Raw genomic sequence first — 17436 nt, 5'->3', positions numbered from 1 at the left:
TTTAATAGATGTATGTTTGTGTCATTCTGCCTCCAATTTAATAGGTGATTAACACACTCAATCAATAAACCTGAATAACATGCAACTAATCATGCCGAAGTCATCATTAATTGCATGTTGGTCAACGGGAGTACAATGTACTCCATCAATAACTCACTTTCCATTTCATTGAATGTGACCTACCGAGTGGTGAAAACTTACATGCCTGCCATATTGCTTCACAACAACAAAGCACACATTTGCCTGCAAAGGCCTTCATTCTGAGTAGTCTGTAGTTTGCACATGATCCCGAGGGCAAACTGTCCAACCGGTAAACAACAATAGCAAGCATTTGGTGCTCACCAAGTTGTGCAATTTGAATCCCATTACAATTTACTCTTGCTATTCCTCATTCAGAGGTTAGCAAACAACACGTGCGCTATGTGCCTGGCCCATCTGAACTGATAAAAATCAGTCAGGTAAAACGAATGGGATGGATAATTGCACTCGGGTTGTGATACCGTTTCAGGCGCAAATGGGGATTTTCATCCAACCAGGAAGGATGGCTTATGTTATCCAAAAATCTATTTATCTTATTAGCTGTCACGCCATATGCTGTGCATTGTTTTAGAGCTATTTTAGAGCTTTGTGTATTCTTCTTTTGTTTTAGGTACAATGACGAAATCACCAGGGCAAAATGATTCATTCGACTTCAGTCAGGAGGGACACCTTTATGCAGTTGATTCTCTGAACAACTTAAACAAGCTTAACTTATGTATCGATGAAAGTCAAGATCTGATACGTGAGTATTGAACATCCAAAGTGGAGCAAAAGCAGCCTTAATGCACCAATGAGTGTGGTTGGGTTCGAGGCTGCATTGTCACTTTAGGCATTTTCGTTTTTTAATTTTGTGTACCACCATGTTCTAATTGAAAATACCTGTTAATTGTTGAAAAATAGAGTGTAACATGAGCTTTGCAAGTAGGATGTTTGGAAAGTGAATATATAGTAGTCAATACATTAGCTAACAAGAGCCCCAATGTCCCTGAGTGAAGTGATGGATCTTGCCTCCTCGTGTAACACATCCACTACTGCCCCCTCCAGCTCCAAGATACAGGTTATCACTGGATTTGGAAGAGACCGCTCCCCCAGACCCTCAAGACCCCCAGCCTTCCTCACCATTATCCCCAGGGCCCCATCTAAAGAAAAAACCCAAAATGGAGGAGGGATCCTCCACTAACTGCATGCTCGTTAACTGGAGATCGGCCACCAAACATGCTACAGAACTGGATCGAGATCTCCCCCCAACTATGGACATGCTTGTGCCCCCGGGTTTCATAATCATTCACAAAGACAGAAAAAAACAACGAGGAGGAGGTATAGCAATCATACACAAGAACGACATCTCGATGACCTAGAATATAACTCTTTCGAATGTCTCACTGCCACCATTAAGACAAGCAATAACAAAACATTACTCTGCCATCTCCTCTACCATCCACCAGGAAACACTAACGATCCAGTGTCAGCCCCGCACGCAAGACCCCCCCTGCCGCTGGGTAAGAAATCTAAGTCAGATTCCCCTTGAAGACCTGGAGGAAAGGTTAAACTTCCTCCTCCCCATCCACAACGGCGAGCTCTCAACAACAGAACTCACGTCTCACTATAACTCTACTATGACCTCCATTTTGGACCAAATAGCCCCCTGAAACTAAAAAAATTCAGGAACATACCATCTAGTTCATGGTTCAACACAGACATAAACTCCGAAAGAAGAGAACTAAGAGCTGCAGAAACACTCTGGCAAACAACCCGTCCACAATCCTACGAGATAGACTCAAATCAGTTCGTGGAAAATATAAAAAACACATAATGAACGAAAAATCTTCCTTCTTTTGGAATGCCCTTGGTAATGCTAAAAACAGGCCCAAAGAACTCTTCAATCTCATTAGGCAACAAACTTCCAAACCCACTTCAACACAAGCTGCGGCCTCAAAAGACCTAGGCGATAACTTTGCTAATTTCTTCAATGACAAAATCACCAAGATAGAACTCTCCCTGGACGTTCACCGTAGTCCCCCACCAGTAAATTGCCAACAGTGACGGAAGAGACCACTCCCAAGCACCCCACAAACCTATGGAAATCTTTCAAGCCCATCTCCAAAGCAGAGATAAACAAAATGATTTCCAACTCCAAACCCTCAGCACACTTCCTGGATCCCATACCTGCCCAACTGGCCAAAAAGCTCAAACTCTCCCTAGCCCCGCTCTGGACCAAGATTATAAACAGCTCCCTAAGCACTGGAGTCATGCCGGATAGTCTCAAAATCGGCCAAGTCACACCTCTACTGAAAAAAACGGGCTCTGACACAAACAATCTGAACAACTTCAGACCCATCTCCAACCTAACTCTCCTAGCAAAAATCCTGGAAAGATGTGTTCTCCTCCAACTTACTCAACACCTGGACAGCACCAACCTTCTTGACCCCCACCAATCGGGTTTCAAAAAAGGATGCAGCACAGAGACAGTGATCCTAAATATAATAGACTATATGCACAAATCTCTTGACACAGGTCAATGTTGCCTATTCATACTCCTGGACCTATCCGCAGCCTTCGACACGGTTGACCACAAGCTTCTCATTAAGACTCTTAAAGAAAGGGTTGGAGTGGAAGAGGTGGTCTTACACCTCTTTTCTACAAAACCGCACCCAAAGAATAAAAATCAAAAACTTCTTGTCGGACCTACTCCCTGTTAGCAGGGGTGTCCCACAAGGATCAGTTCTCTCGTCACAGCTTTTCAACATCTATATGGAACCACTTACCACCATACTAAAAACAAAAAACATTCCCTACCACCTCTATGCTGACGATACCCAGATCTATCTGGAAACCTCCTCCATCGAAGACATTCAGAGACTAAGTGACACTCTGAGAGAAGTCCAGCATTGGTTATCACACAATCACCTGAAACTAAACCAAGACAAGACAGAAATCCTCCTCATCTCAAACAAGGAGAAGAACCCCCAAATCACAGAATGGTTAAAAGCCATTGATGCTCTCAATCACAACCCCACCCCAGTCGATTCTGTAAAATCGCTGAGAATCACTCTGGATCCTAAGTTAGACATGAGTAAACACATCAAGAACACTGCAAAGAGCGTGTTCCTCAACCTCAAACTCCTCAACACGATAAAAACCATTCATCCCTCCCAATGACCTCAAACAACCCTCACAGGATCAGCAAAATCTCACCTAGCTCCCCTCAGATCAACTCTGAACACAGCAGCTAGAATGGTCACCGGAGTCAAGAAATATGAACAATCTTGCCTGCACTTAGAGAGCTAAAATGGCTCCCAATCAAAATGCGTGCCAGCTTCAAATCTGCCTGCCTCACACACAACGCGCTGCACACAGGGAATCCCACCCACCTGGCCTCAAAACTCCAGAAGGCCGGTCAGACAAGGAGCCTAAGGAGTACCAAAACCCTACTCCTTATCCCTCCGAAAACTCGCAAACACAAAAAAAGCATATCGCTCCTTTGCAGGAAATGCACCCAAAATCTGGAACTCCATACCAATCTATATCAGGACCAATCCCATCTACCTAATTTTCAAAAGGCAGCACAAAGACCTCCTCCCTAATCGATCTCTCACAAATGGATAGCTAAAGCCTAACTAATGAAGCCTGCCTATAGCAGCACTCAGACACTTTGACACTAAGATTTTACCTCATTATTCCCGACTAGAGCCACGGTGCTTTCTTCGACGACATTTCTGTGAAGCGTCATACGACACCGTACTCCCTACTATGCTAACACATCTTATGAAGGACAATGTGCTCTTTTTCGAAGATACTCTGCGATGCGTCCTTACTCACTGTACATATTACTGTGTAAATTTATCTTACGTGTGATAATGATGTAAAGCGCTCTGAAACCCTCGGGTCTAGCTAGCCTATATAAAACTCTTAAATAAAAAATAAATAGCTACTTTACTTTCTGTAGCGTTGGGCATGATCGTTAGATTGTTCATTTGTGCACTAGTTGGAATATTGTCCACCACTGTTTAGGGTAGAGGTCAGCAAGCTATAAATAAATTGCAGAGATGATGTGCAGTTATACAGTATTCAGGACAGATGCCGGGTGCCTGGAAGCATACAGCAATGGGGTGCTAGGGAAGGAAATAGACTGTACGCAATGATGTCATTTAACCAGATAAATGGGATGCAATTATCATAAAACGTGGGTGTAAGTCTCAAAACACAAAATACAGGAATAGAGATGTAGCCCTTTATTTAGAAGAGGTGACCTAGTGTTCAATTCTTTATTTAAACCTACTGCGGTTCTCATTCACTGATGTATTAGTTCCCAATGTTCCTTCAAGGTCTGCGACCCTTATTGTGTGAGTTGAGTGAACCCTCAACAATTTAGTCCCCTCATGACCTAACACAAGGATGTTGCAAACAGGGTGTGAAGTGGGGGAGGAGGTTCTGAAGGTTGAGATCCCTTAGATGTACACTGTGCGACTGGCTGAATATTGTGCCCATTTCCCAGAGTGACTCGAATGAGTAAACGGTAGACTGTAACTCTTTTGGGGATGAATACTGAAATCAAGGTCAGTAATTGAGGTGAATGTGTTTGAGTGCCTTTTTTCTTTCTTCCTCTCCTCATTCCTCCCCTTTTGTGCCTCGAGCTTTGGGGGAATTTTCCTCCTTTAGGAAGGGACTAAAAACATATCTTTTCCCTAGGTCAGATTAAATTCTTCTGTTACTGTGTTTTGCGTGTATTGGTAAAATGTCTAAGCGCCAGGATACCCTTCGGGTGACAGTTTGCGCTATACAAATACGCGATACATACATACATACAACCCCAGGGAAATTTGACTTATGTTGACAATGGAGTTGCCACATTTCGAATACGACTTTGCAGTTGAGTTTCATGGAGCCACTTCTATTGGTAACGTTGGCCATATTAAGCAAAATATTTGTATTAGAACAGGTTTCCATTTAGTTCTGCAATATTTTCGATAAGAAGTAGTAACCAAAAAATGAAACGAAACAGCTGTCCAATCAACAAGCACAAACGGAGTCTGGTAAAACGGATACCAACCCTAAAGAGTTACTTGTTAGTCCAAAGAAACTGGAAACATGGACAGAGGAGACAGAGTTAAAGTAATATAAGTCACATAGAAAAGCAGCGAATTAAGAAGCACTGATTCAATATTGCTAAACAAGATGGTACATTTGTAAAATGGGAAAACAATGAAAATAGAATCTTGAATTTTGGGCTCTATAGGTGGTAATAAGACATGGCAAGACACGAGAGGTTGCAGCTAAATTATTTCAGACTATGCTGTTAAGAGGAAAACTACTATGCATTCATATCATAAGTTTCAGAGAAAATACAGGCACCCCTTCAACCTTCAAAATGACTGATTAACCTTTCCATGCTCCACTAGTCTGTAAAATTTAATTAATGCAAGCTTTGTGATAGCAACTGATATTTTCAAAAGAACGGGGGATTAGGAGAAAGGGAAACTGATGAAAGGGTTTTTGAGAAAAAAACGACATCTGCATTTCATTTTACAGATATATTTAAGTGGAAAGGAGGAAGGTTTAAAGGCTAAATGCAAAATTTCAAAACAATAAAAGTCACTGAGGGGAGGAGCCTAGCACGCAACCAAGATGGCCGCGTAGGTGCGAGGCTCCCGAGGACCACCACGACCTCCTGAATTAATCCTGGCTATATCCTGTCCTTGTTGAGGGGACTGCATCGGTGAACCCGAACTGAGGCGCTATCCGTTTTTCGTTTTCGGATCGGACCCCGGACGCCGGTGGGAGCACCGACTGAAGGTTGCGGCCTTCTCCGCGCTGGCCCCCCGGATTGGAGTAGTGGGGCGATCCGGGGACAAAGCGAACAACAGCGGCGGGCAGGGCAGGGCGACTCGCGTATCCCGTGCTTTCACTTTCGCTTTTGCGCTCTCCTTGCCCTCAAGCGAGGTAGGGTTGCGGAGCGGGGTGCGGTGGTGTGGCCCTGTCCAGGTGCCCGGCTGACCCGCCGGCTGTGAGTCGTCCTGCGGCCCAGTGGTCGCCCTCCCCCCCCCCGGAACCCGTGCACTGGTTTATCGGCCCTTTCGAGGAGATTGGCACGACGGTGGGAGAGCAGACATGTCCACCAAACAAGATGGCGACCGGGCGAAGGTGAAGACGACCCGCCGCGGCCCGGCGCCTCAATCCAACAGTATGGACCGCTACACCCTCCAGAAGGGATCTCCGGAGACATCGCGCACATCCCCGGCGGGCCCGACGGAGGCATCTGCTCAACCGGTGGATCTGACCCTCCGGGACGTCATGGGCGCCATCGCAGAGATGAAGGCCTCGGTGGACCAGCGCTTCGACACCCTAGCGCAAAAGATAGACTCGGTCCTGGTGGATGTTAGCCTTGTGAGGGCTGACTTGTCCAAAACCAACGACCGGGTCGATTCCCTGGCCCACACCACAACGAGCCTCACGACGGACGTGGTGGCCCTCCAAAAGGAGGTGCGCCGGCTTGGCCAGGCGAGCGCCCTGATGGACCGGCGACTGGAGGATTCCGAGGGTCGGGCCCGGAGGAATAACGTTCGCATTGTGGGAGTGCCGGAGGGACGAGAGGCGGAGGCGGCAGATCTTTTTGTGGAAGAATTGATCCTTACCCATCTCCAGCCCCGGGGGCTGAGTAAGCTTTTTGCGGTGGAACGTGCTCACCGGGTCCCTGGGGGCAGACCTAAGGCCGGTGCCCCGCCGCGGCCTCTCATTGCCCGGATTTTTAATTTTCGGGACAGAGACGCTATCCTGCAGACCTCCAGGCAACAGGGACCGGTCAAGCTTGATAACATGGATGTGCATTTCTACCCAGACTTTACTCCGGCGGTCCAAAAACAGAGATTGAGTTTTCTCGGAGTTAAACGTCGCCTACGGGACCTGAACCTTAAGTACTCAATGCTTTTTCCAGCTAAGCTAAGGGTGGAGGTGGATGGGCGCTCGCACTTTTTTGACCGACCCGAGGCGGCTGGGGACTGGTTGGACACTCTGCCTGGAGATCGGGGCCGAGGGGGTGGGGGGGGTGCGGTTGGCGGGGAGGGCCCACCGGATCAGAACTGAGGGGTGAAGAATAGGCCTTGCTCTGGACAACATTCCTTTACCATTTACTGATCGTTTATGTTCCCCTCCGATGGAGGTCGTATGGGGTCTGTTGGGGGCTTCCCTCCTCCTCTGGGGGACTAGTTAGTTTTTCATCTATGGGGCGACAGGCACACTGCACTTTGGGGGGGCTGTCTGGGCTCATGCAGGGGTGCAGGGAGGGGGGAGTTCTGTTGGGATGGGGGGGTGGGGGGGGGTGTGTTGTTTGTTTGCACCGCAAGGCAAGCCCTTTACTGTATTGTTGCTCTCGAGATGCTCTGTGGGGGACGACTGATTGCTTCTACGTATGATGGGGGGTAGGGATTTGACTGTGTTGTCATGGAATGTTAACGGCCTGGGGGACAGGATTAAGCGTGGTGTGGTCCTGCAGTACCTGAAACGTATCTCACCAGATGTTATCTTCCTGCAGGAGACACACCTTATAGGTAACTCCTTTCATGCCATGAATCGGCGAGGCTATCGTTTGGTGGCCCACTCGGGGTTCACCTCGGGCTCGCGGGGGTGGGTATCATGATTAAGAACTCGCTCCCGTTGGAGATTGATGAGGTGCGCCATGATGAGAGGGGACGCTACACTGTTCTGGTGGGTAGAATGGAGGGTAGAGTGTTTGTTTTTATATCAGTGTACGTCCCGCCTGGGTTACAATCTACTACATTTGCGGACTTGGGGCGCCTCCTCCTGGACCTCCCGGGTGGCCTGCTGGTGGTTGGGGGGGACTTTAATGCGGTGGTTTCTGGGTCTATGGATCGCCATCCCCCTAGGGACCTCCCCCGGGCACAGGCCTGGCTGTCCGGCCTTTTAGATACACTGGGCCTGGTGGATTGCTGGCGACTAAAGCATCCCGCACAGCGGCAATACACCTTCCACTCGGGTGCCCATGGTAGCCTCTCGCGGCTTGATTACATCCTTGTCCCGGCGGCCTCTGCTGGGAGGGTGGGAGAGGTGTGCCATCTGGCGCGGGGCATTTCAGATCACTCCCCGGTACTGTTACATTTCGATGTCTTCCCTAGGGGGGAGGGCAGGGTGGCTCCAATCAATGCTTGGTACTTGCGTGACCCCACTATTCGGGCCGACTTGATCAAATCCTTACAGCAATACTTTGATGAGAATGTGGGGTCTGTCCCTTCGGCCATCTCCCTGTGGGAGGCTTTTAAGGTAGTTCTCAGAGGGGAGGCCCTCTCCTTTATCTCCCATGCCCGGAGGCGCGAGCGGGAGGAGGTAACCCGGGTGGTGGCCGAAATTGTGGAACTAGAGGGTGACCTGGGGAGCGGGGTAACAGACGCCAAGTTGCATGTTCTGCACCTCAAGCAGGCGGCCTATAGGGCCCTCGTCACGGAGGCGGCCAGGGGCCTCAGTAGAGAGCAACAGGGGCGACTGTATGATGTGGGTGATAAGGCTGGTAAATTGATTGCGTGGTTAGACAGGAGGGAGAGAGCGAGTCGTGTGGTTCCTTTGATTGAGGGGATGGATGGTGTGCCTGTCACCGAGCCGGAAGCCATTGTCTCCTGCTTCGCGGATTACTTCCGCGAGGTGTACTCCCCGGTTTCTCCCTGCTCGGAGGAAGATTCCCATGCCCTGCTTCGGGACATCGCGCTGCCCTCCCTTACGGTGGAGGACAGGGATTTGCTGGACGCTCCTCCCACCTCGGACGAAATTGCCCTGGCTATTCGCTCGGTCGCATCCGGCAAGGCCATGGGCCCCAATGGTATCCCCATCGAGCTTTATAAGCTGCGACCGGATGTACTGGCGCCCCACCTGCGCGCCATGTTCCTGGCGGCCCACTCGCAGGGTTCCCTCCCGCCGGACCAGCGTCTGGCCACAATCGTGGTGATCCACAAGGAGGGGAGACCCCGTGAGCGGGTTACATCCTATAGGCCTATCTCGCTCTTGAACGCGGAGCCCAAAATCCTCGCCTAGGTACTGGTCAACCGGCTGGTTGGCGTGGTGGGCGATTTGGTCCACCAAGACCAATCTGGCTTTATACCCCATCGCAACACGGCTCTTAATCTGCGACGCTTGCATGGGGTGCTCGCGCGTGTCCCGTTTGTGCGGGAGCCGGCCATCTTGGCGTCCTTAGACGCCACCATGGCGTTTGACACGCTTGAATGGCCATACATCTGGGCGATGCTGGCGAAATTTGGATTTGGACCGGGATTCATTAGCTGGGTCAAATTGTTGTACTCGGGCCCATTGGCGCAGGTGGTGGTGAATGGGCGAGTCTCGGCCCCCTTCGCGCTGGGGCGGGGCACGCGTCAGGGTTGCCCCTTGTCACCGCTCCTGTTTGCATTGGCCTTGGAGCCCTTGGCGGAGTGGCTGCGGTGGCACCCCTCTATCCGTGGTCTCCGCTGGACCCCCGAGCATGAGGACCGCGTGTCCCTCTACGCCGATGATATCCTTTTGTATCTCGCCTCCCCGCGTAACTCGCTGATTGTCCTGGTTGATGTTTTGCGCTCCTTCGGTCGTAACTCAGGCCTTGTCATCAACTGGGCGAAATCCTGCGTGTATGTGCTCTCCGGGGAGGCTCCGGCCCTACCACGGGACTGCCCGATCCAGATTGCCTCCCAGGGGTTCCGGTACCTGGGTATATATATTACTCTAGACCCGGAGGCCCGCTACGAGCGGAACTTGCTACCCCCCCTCCAGCGCTTGCGGGAGGACGTTGCGCGCTGGCGGCGTCTTCCGCTTTCGCCGCTTGGCCGAGCGGCCTTGTTTAAGATGATGTCCTTGCCGCGCTTTCTGTATGCGCTCCAGAACACTATGGACTTGGTTCCGGCGCGCTATTTCCGTGAGGTGGAGAGCCTGCAGCGGCGCCTGTTCTGGGACGGGAGGCCGCGTATTGCTCTGGCTAAATTGACGCTCCCGTGGTACGATGGGGGGGTTGCCCTCCCGGACATTAAACGGTATTACTGGGCCTCCCAGCTAGCTGCGATTAATCATGGCCTTTACGGGCCCGCCCTGAACCCGGCATTTGAAATGGACAAGATGCTCCTGCCCGGTGGCGATTACAATCGAGCGCTCTACTCTGGCGCGCCCGACTCCCGTCTGACGGGACCGACGCGTGTCATGGTGCGTGTCTGGCACGCGGCTAATGCAGCTATGGGGTGGAAGGACCGTTTGACCCGGGCGACACCGCTATATGCGTCTGCGAGGTTGGGCTCCCTGTGGACATCGAAGGGCTTCGAGAAGTGGGACACGATCGGAATCAGCACAGTGGGAGACCTCTGGACAAGGGGTGGATTCAAAACTTTTGAGACGCTGCGGACGGAATTTCAGCTGCAAGGCAGTGAGTACTTTCGGTACTTACAAGTCCGCCACGCGCTGGGCTCCGTCTTCCCTGATGTCGCGTCCATTCCGGAGTCTTCCCCCCTGGAGGACAGAGTGCTGGATGGCCATGTCCCAGACAGCACGATCTCCCTTATATATAAAAAACTGATCAATGACAGATCGTGCCTGCTGACTAGTCTCCGCGAGGCCTGGGTTGCCGACGGGCTGGAACTGGACGACGGGGACTGGATTTCCGCGGTGGCCTCTCCGAAGGAGGTGGCCATCCCGGCTCACCTTCGCTTCGTCCAGCTTAAGATCCTCCACCGGGTTTACGTGACGGGGCCAAGGCTTCTACGTATGGGCTTTGTTGGTGACGGATTGTGTAAGCGTGGCTGTGGTGCCTTGGCAACTTTCATGCATATTCTGTGGGAATGCCCACAGGTGGAGCGATTCTGGCGTGGTGTGCATGAGGTCCTGCGTGTGGTGACGCGTGTTGCGCTGTTGCCTGAAGCGAGGAGATGCTTGCTGAATGTGTGGGAACCAAATGACTATTCGGTCCCGCAGACGCGGTGGGTGACTCTGGGATACATGATAGCTAAGCGCGACATTGCTCAATTGTGGGGATCCCAGAGGCCCCCAGCGGTGTTGGCCTGGAAAGAACATATGGATTGGTGTATGTTTCGTGAAAAGGTAGTGTATGTGGCGAGGGGTAAGCCTGGGGCGTGGGTGAAAATCTGGGGCCCCTGGAACGCCTATCGCGGGGGTATTTGTGAGCCGCCACTGCTACCGGCCGCCTCACCAGCTCCGTCCCCCTAGCCGACCCCCTCCCCCAACCACGGGCATGTGGTTCCCCAGTCCCTGATCTATTCCCATTCCCCTCTTCAGAGTTTGGCTGCTGGTTGGGATCCCCCACTTAAGGAGCACGTGCCGTCACTTTGGATGGCGGGTTGCCTTGCGGGTGTGGTTTTTTGTGTTGTTCTGTTTTGGAAAAAGGAAACCGTATTGTGGGCTTGGAGTTATGTGGCCTGCGGTATTGATATCTCCTGATTTACCGATCTGCACCGCCAAGAGACTCTTACTGTATGTATGTCATATGCTTCTGCCACCCTAGCGGCCGGCCGGATGGTTGTAGGCCCATACTTGTAATCCTTCTTTAACATGTAATAAACGGTTTAAAAAAAAAAAAAAAAAAAAAAGTCACTGAATAGTCTCCCGAATCAAAGCAAAACCGAAAATCTCAAACTAAATAACAGAAGCTGGTCCTGAGTAAGTACAAGAGTGCCACTGAAAATTGCAATTTTTAGTCAAACCCCTTTAATAGTTGATCACATATGGAGTCAAATTAATGGTGTGGTCTGTTAGGATGTCCGTTCTGAAATCATGACGGATACATTTAAAACCTCATTGTTAGAATACTTTTTTTTCCTATGGGATTGGATAAACGTTAATTAGGATTAAAATATAAAGGAAAGTAAAAGAAAATGTAGCAACATTATTTCATAGAACAGTTATGGTTTTTAATGAAAATCAAAAATGTTATGGAATGGGTGACATGACCAGGAATTGTATATTTTCCTTCACCGGCACATGGAAAAGGATAGAACTAGACAACAGTTTGTTGAATAATCTGAGAAAGCTTGACATTGAAATCCCTGTGTTTGAATGCGTTCAAAAGTATCCTCATCTGACAGTTGACTTTATATTATACCTCTTTTGTATTTTTCCACATTTTGTATTCTGTAGTCCGATGGCAGCCTGGTTGCTTGTGTTCTGAAAAATACCAGAGATCGTGTACTTGTCTCCTAGTTAAGCAGGGATGCTGGCGGTGATGGCTTTGTAAATGATGCATCTGGTTTTGAATATGATGTAGGTTGGCAAGGGGAGTCAATGGAGTTCCACAAGGGCTGAGATGATTTGATCATATTTCTTTAGGCCCTGGATGAGACATGCTGTAGCACATAGGATGCCCTTAAAGGGGGCTGATTTGGAGTCTGGCAGGCCATGGAGCAGTGTGTTGCCACCATCCAGATGTGAGAGTTTGAGGGTTTGAACAGAAGTTATGAAGTTGCTTTCTGGAAGAAAGTTTCACTTTCTTTAGAAGAAAGAGCTGCTACCAGATCATCTTTGTTTTTAGTGTGTTAAGCGTGTTAATAAAGGGGGGGTTATAATTGTCCATTATCAAATAATTGGGAAAAAAAAACACCCAGTCAGATGGTGTGTTAGAAATGGGGTCTCTAGTTGGCAGAGGTATGTACCTTTGCCTAAATAGGGACTCTTGCTTCTAGTCGGGGTAAGGGGGATACACTACTAAAATAACCCATGCTAACCCCCTTAGTAGCTTGGCATGAGCAGACAGGCTTATATCAGAGCTAGTGTGTAAAGCATTTGTGAACACATACAGTAATACAGTGAAAACACTGCAAATGGACACCACACCACTTTAGAAAAATAAGTAATCTTTATCTAAACCAAAACAAGACCAAATGACAAAAATCCACAATATAGTAATACAAATATGACTTTCAGATGGTGGAAATAGTTCATTTCAAAGCAAATTGCAGATGCGACACTTTTCACACAAAGTACCTTGGATGCATCACACACAAAGCAAAAAGGGCCGCAGGGAAGATGATGAGTTGGTTACTTACACTCAGAGAAGGTGATGCATCGGTTCCTTGCTCTGGGGGAGGTGATGCGTTGGTTCATTACTGCTGGGCAGGGGAGGTGATGCTTCGGTTCCTTACCGGAGAGGAGGTGAGGGATCGGTTTCTTACTTCGAGTGGTTGTGATGCTTCGGTTTCTTACTGCGTCCCCCAACAATGCGACAGACTTGGTGCCTCGATGCGATGCGACGATCCAGGATGATGCGTGGGTTCTTGCAGCCGCACAGCAGGGCTTGCGTTGGAATCGGTGCGGTGATCTCGGACTTTGGAGATCGGTGCCCTCGATGCAGCGTGCATCGGTTTCTCGAGCCGCGGGCAGGCCTGCAACGATTTCTTTGGCGATGCGTCGGAAACAGGTGCAGATGCGTCACGCTTCTTGTTGTTGCGTTGCTTTTCTAGCTTTCAACCGCCAGAACAACCTCCAGATGCCCAGAACAGCTGCAGGCACCTCTTGGCAGGTCAGAACTCCCAGCATGGAAGTTCAGGGGAGGTGGGGGTGAAGTCTTTGTGACCCTGAGACTTCAGAACAGAAGGCAAGCTCTTCTTCAAGCCCTTGGAGATCTTCCTCAAGCAGGGGACACAGCAAATAGCAAAGTCCTTTTCCCCTTTCCTTGGCAGAAAGTAGCCACTGCAGGCCAACCCCAGACAGCAACCAGCACAGGGACAGTATTCCTCCTCAGGTTCTCCAGCTCTTCTCCTTGGCAAAGGTTCCTCTTGATTTCCCAGAAGTGATCTAAAAGTCTTGGGTCTGGGCCCCTCTTTTTATACAGTAAATATTTGTTCTCTCCTGGCCCAGGGCTCTGAGCCCAGTCCAAACCAGTTCTGGGGGGCACTTTGCAAGGGCACAACAACCTCCATTGTCAGTGTGAGCCCTGGCTCCAGACGCAACACAGGAGGGCGGAGACATTATTGTGGAAGGCAGTCACAGCCCTATTCAGGTGCAGGTGCTACTACTCCCACCACTCCATATGCAGATCAGGCCTATTCAGCCTAGCACTGACACATCCAGACTCTCTGGAGCAACTGCACATCCCCAGCCCCTGTCACTCCAAAGCCAGTCAATACACATCCTAGCAGAGGCACACTGGATTGCTAAGCAAGAAAATACACACTTTCTAAAAGTTGTATTTTCAAACACAGAATGTAAAAATCACCCTCTCTAAAAGATGCATTTTAACATTCTGAGTTCAGGCATACTAAACTTTATTTCCCTACCTTGATCTCAGGTGTTGTTAGGCTTATAAGGTGTTATAAGCAAACTCCCAATTCTATCCTATGGGAACAGATAGCCTAAGAATAGTTAAAAATGAAATTGGCAGTATTTCACATGCCAAACACACCAGGATATGTCCTGCCTTTCACATACCCTGCACCCTGCCCACAGGGGTGCCTTGGGCGTACATTAGGGGTGACTAACATGTAAGAAAAGGGAAGGTTAGGGACTGGCAAGTGTGTGCACTTGCCAAGTCGACATGGCAGTACCAGACTGCACACAGGCTCTGCAATGGCAGGCTTGAGTTTCATTTACAGGCTACTTATGTGGGTGTCACAATCAGTGCTGCAGGCCCTCTAGCAGAATTTGATTTACAGGCCCCGGGCTCACACAGTGCATTACACTAGGGACTGACTAGTAAATCAAACCAGCCAATTATAGAAACACCATTCCATACATGCAATTTACAGGTTGAGCATATGCACTTTAGCACTGATCAGCAGTGGTAAAGTGTCCAGAGGCATAAAACCAACAAAAACAAGTCAGAAACAGAAGGCCACAAAGCATAAAATCTGGGAATAAACCTGCTTTAAAAGCCAGGTCTAATATGGTGGTTCATCTAAGTACAATGAAATAATCAATGTTGCATGAGCTGTAGTTGATGCAATAATTATAAAGTCTAGCAGTGAAACATATACTCACATATATTTAGCTTAACTTCTCTGTTCCTGATAGTTGCCACTTAGCTTTAATGCAATCACTGGGCCATCAGACATTATCTGTTTTGCCTTATATATCCATTAGAGAATTGGTGTTCTATAAACACATTACAGAAAATATAACTTCTTTTTTTTAAACAGCATAAAAGCATCCATGCATGGTCACTTCATTGTAGATGTATATTGATTGGCTTTGGAATTTTTCTAAATATTCATTAACCATTTAAAATTATTTTGGTTATTTCCATTATGTATGGCTATAGGCAGGTTTTGTTGTTAAGAGGACTCATGTAATCTATTCTTTCAAAAAATACAATAAGAAGTACAGAGAGAGAGAGAGAGAGAGAGAGAGAGAGATGGCTTTGGGTCAGCCCATGTCAGCCACAGTGGTTTGCCATTGCTTGGCTGGTCGGTCCAACATGAACATGGAATTTCATGGATGGTTACATTGTCCCATTACTCTTCTCATAAGGATTTTAGTGACAGCAGTGTATGAAGTCCTTTAGTTAGAATACAGCTAGTGTGTGCTGTTTGATGTAATTACTTTGCTAAAAATAATGACATTTAATTAATGGTTTATGAGTATTTGTTTAGGAGGTGCTTGCTGACTCAATGCCTTAGTCTGTTATAAAGAGGGCAGTAGAATTCACCAACTGATTTGATTTATTTCGTTATCATGATAAAGATTTTGTTGATTTTACAGCTTCATTGTTTACAAAATAAAGTTGTGTGCAGTCATGCCCTTTGATTAAAAATGTAATGTAAGCACAGCCCTTGTTAAAGGTATCTACTAGGCAATATTTGGCTGTGCATGCTTTTTAAGTTAAACTCTTGTAAATCAAAGTTTTACTTCTGAATTTATTTCATAACACTCTTCTTTGAGGGTACAGATTAAGGTCGCGATTTAAAGTACCCTGTCCACAAAACCCCGAGTCTGCCCCCCTCATTCATAGATGGGTGGAGCTTAAGCAGTCCGAATACTTCCTCCAGCGTCAGGAAAAACATTGCAGTGAGGGACTGGAAAAAACACAATAATGACCCCCACTCTGGGAGAAAACACCCAGAGTGTGAGGGCAATCAGTTTTTTTAGATCAAGAATAAGCTTCTGCTTTGCTTGTTTATTTTTGGAAAACAAGAAGTTAAACGTTTGGTGGACGGCCATCAAATCTGATCTGAAGTTGGCCATACAAGATGGGCACTATTCCAACCGACAAACTGTCAATCTGGCACTTGCTCTGCTGAAGCAGTCTGTTCTGAAAAAGGGCTCTTCTTCCAGCTTCCCTACTTCTGTATTCCAAGATGCTTCATTACTGGATTTTTCTTCAGGATTAATGGAGATAACACCTTCAAGGTCACCTGACTATTCCTAAACACTTCCCTTGTAAAAAAAACTAGAGCCATTTTCTTTAGCCACATGTGATTTTGTGCCTCCTCTATACATACTTTTGCTCATTTAAATACATTTTCCACAGATTTCTTTACATGAGGACAATAAGTAAGTAAGTAGATTTTATTGTCTGATTAAGAAAACAAATACCAATATATATAAAGACGATAATTACAACACTTGTCACAGCAATCCGTCAATCATAATCAAAATCAAAACCACTCACAACACATCGATCGTTATCAAAATCAAACCAAGATAAAAATAGAGTGCTGGTGGCTAGAACTATATCCCACCTGGAAAAGGAGAACTTTGCAAACAAGTCGGTATAAATTTGCTTCTAAAATATTATCAATCGTTGTGCAGTGCTTCAGTAGTTTACTGGCGGTCGCCAGTAGATAGTTATAGTTAGGACCGAGTTCCCATGGGAAATCTGAAAATTCTATTTTGAATAACTTTGGCGCCGGTTAACTTATCTTCGTGAAATTTTCATAACTAATCGGGCGCTCCACTCAGCTCCTACCCTGAAAGTCTCGGGGTGATTCGTCAAGCGGGGGCTGAGAAAAATGGGGGGTCCCAAAACGCGTTTTCCCCATGCATTTTCCCATAGGACCTTTAGTCGAAGGTACAGCCCGAACGGCTGAACAGAATTACTTGAAATTTGGCAAAGAGGTAGTCCTCAGGTCAGGCATGTGCCTTTTGCATATATGGTGTTCATCTGTTCAGTAGTTCCTGAGAAAATTGCAGTTAAAAGTACATAAATATCTATATGCGCGCACCGTGCGTGCACGGGGAGCGCACCAAATGTCCGCGAGCGTAATTCTGATTGGTGGTTAGATGTCAGTCAACATTCCAATCGGTCGAAAGCAGGAAGTGTCGGACGCCATTTTGTGTGTGACAGTGAAAAAGAAAGGTGGAGAACGTGAAAAGGGGGCAGGGTAGAGAGTTCCTGACCCCCTAGTCTTTGTCAGGGGTCCCTGAAGGACCCCGAAGGGTGAAAAAAATCATTTTATTTTTTTTCAAAAAATCGCG

General features: G+C 47.9%; 1 protein-coding gene across 4 annotated transcripts in view; it reads left to right on the top strand.

Annotated features, from left to right (window-relative positions):
- The window catches only part of LSMEM1 (leucine rich single-pass membrane protein 1), a 241239-nt gene that overhangs the window by 70674 nt on the left and 153129 nt on the right, over positions 1 to 17436 (top strand). For all 4 annotated transcript variants that reach the window (XR_014981317.1, XM_085653178.1, XM_085653180.1 and 1 more), the window contains exon 2: positions 650 to 781. Coding sequence is in view for 3 of the 4 variants with exons in the window: in XM_085653178.1 (XP_085509304.1) it covers positions 655 to 781 (127 nt within the window). In the remaining variant the exon portion in view is untranslated. The remainder of the gene's footprint in view (positions 1 to 649; positions 782 to 17436) is intronic.

Source organism: Triturus cristatus, chromosome 4_1 (genome assembly GCF_964204655.1).
Source record: "Triturus cristatus chromosome 4_1, aTriCri1.1, whole genome shotgun sequence".
Lineage (NCBI taxonomy): Eukaryota > Metazoa > Chordata > Amphibia > Caudata > Salamandridae > Triturus > Triturus cristatus.
The sequence above is the reverse complement of the archived record's forward strand: the minus strand, read 5'-3'. Positions and strand labels throughout refer to the sequence as shown.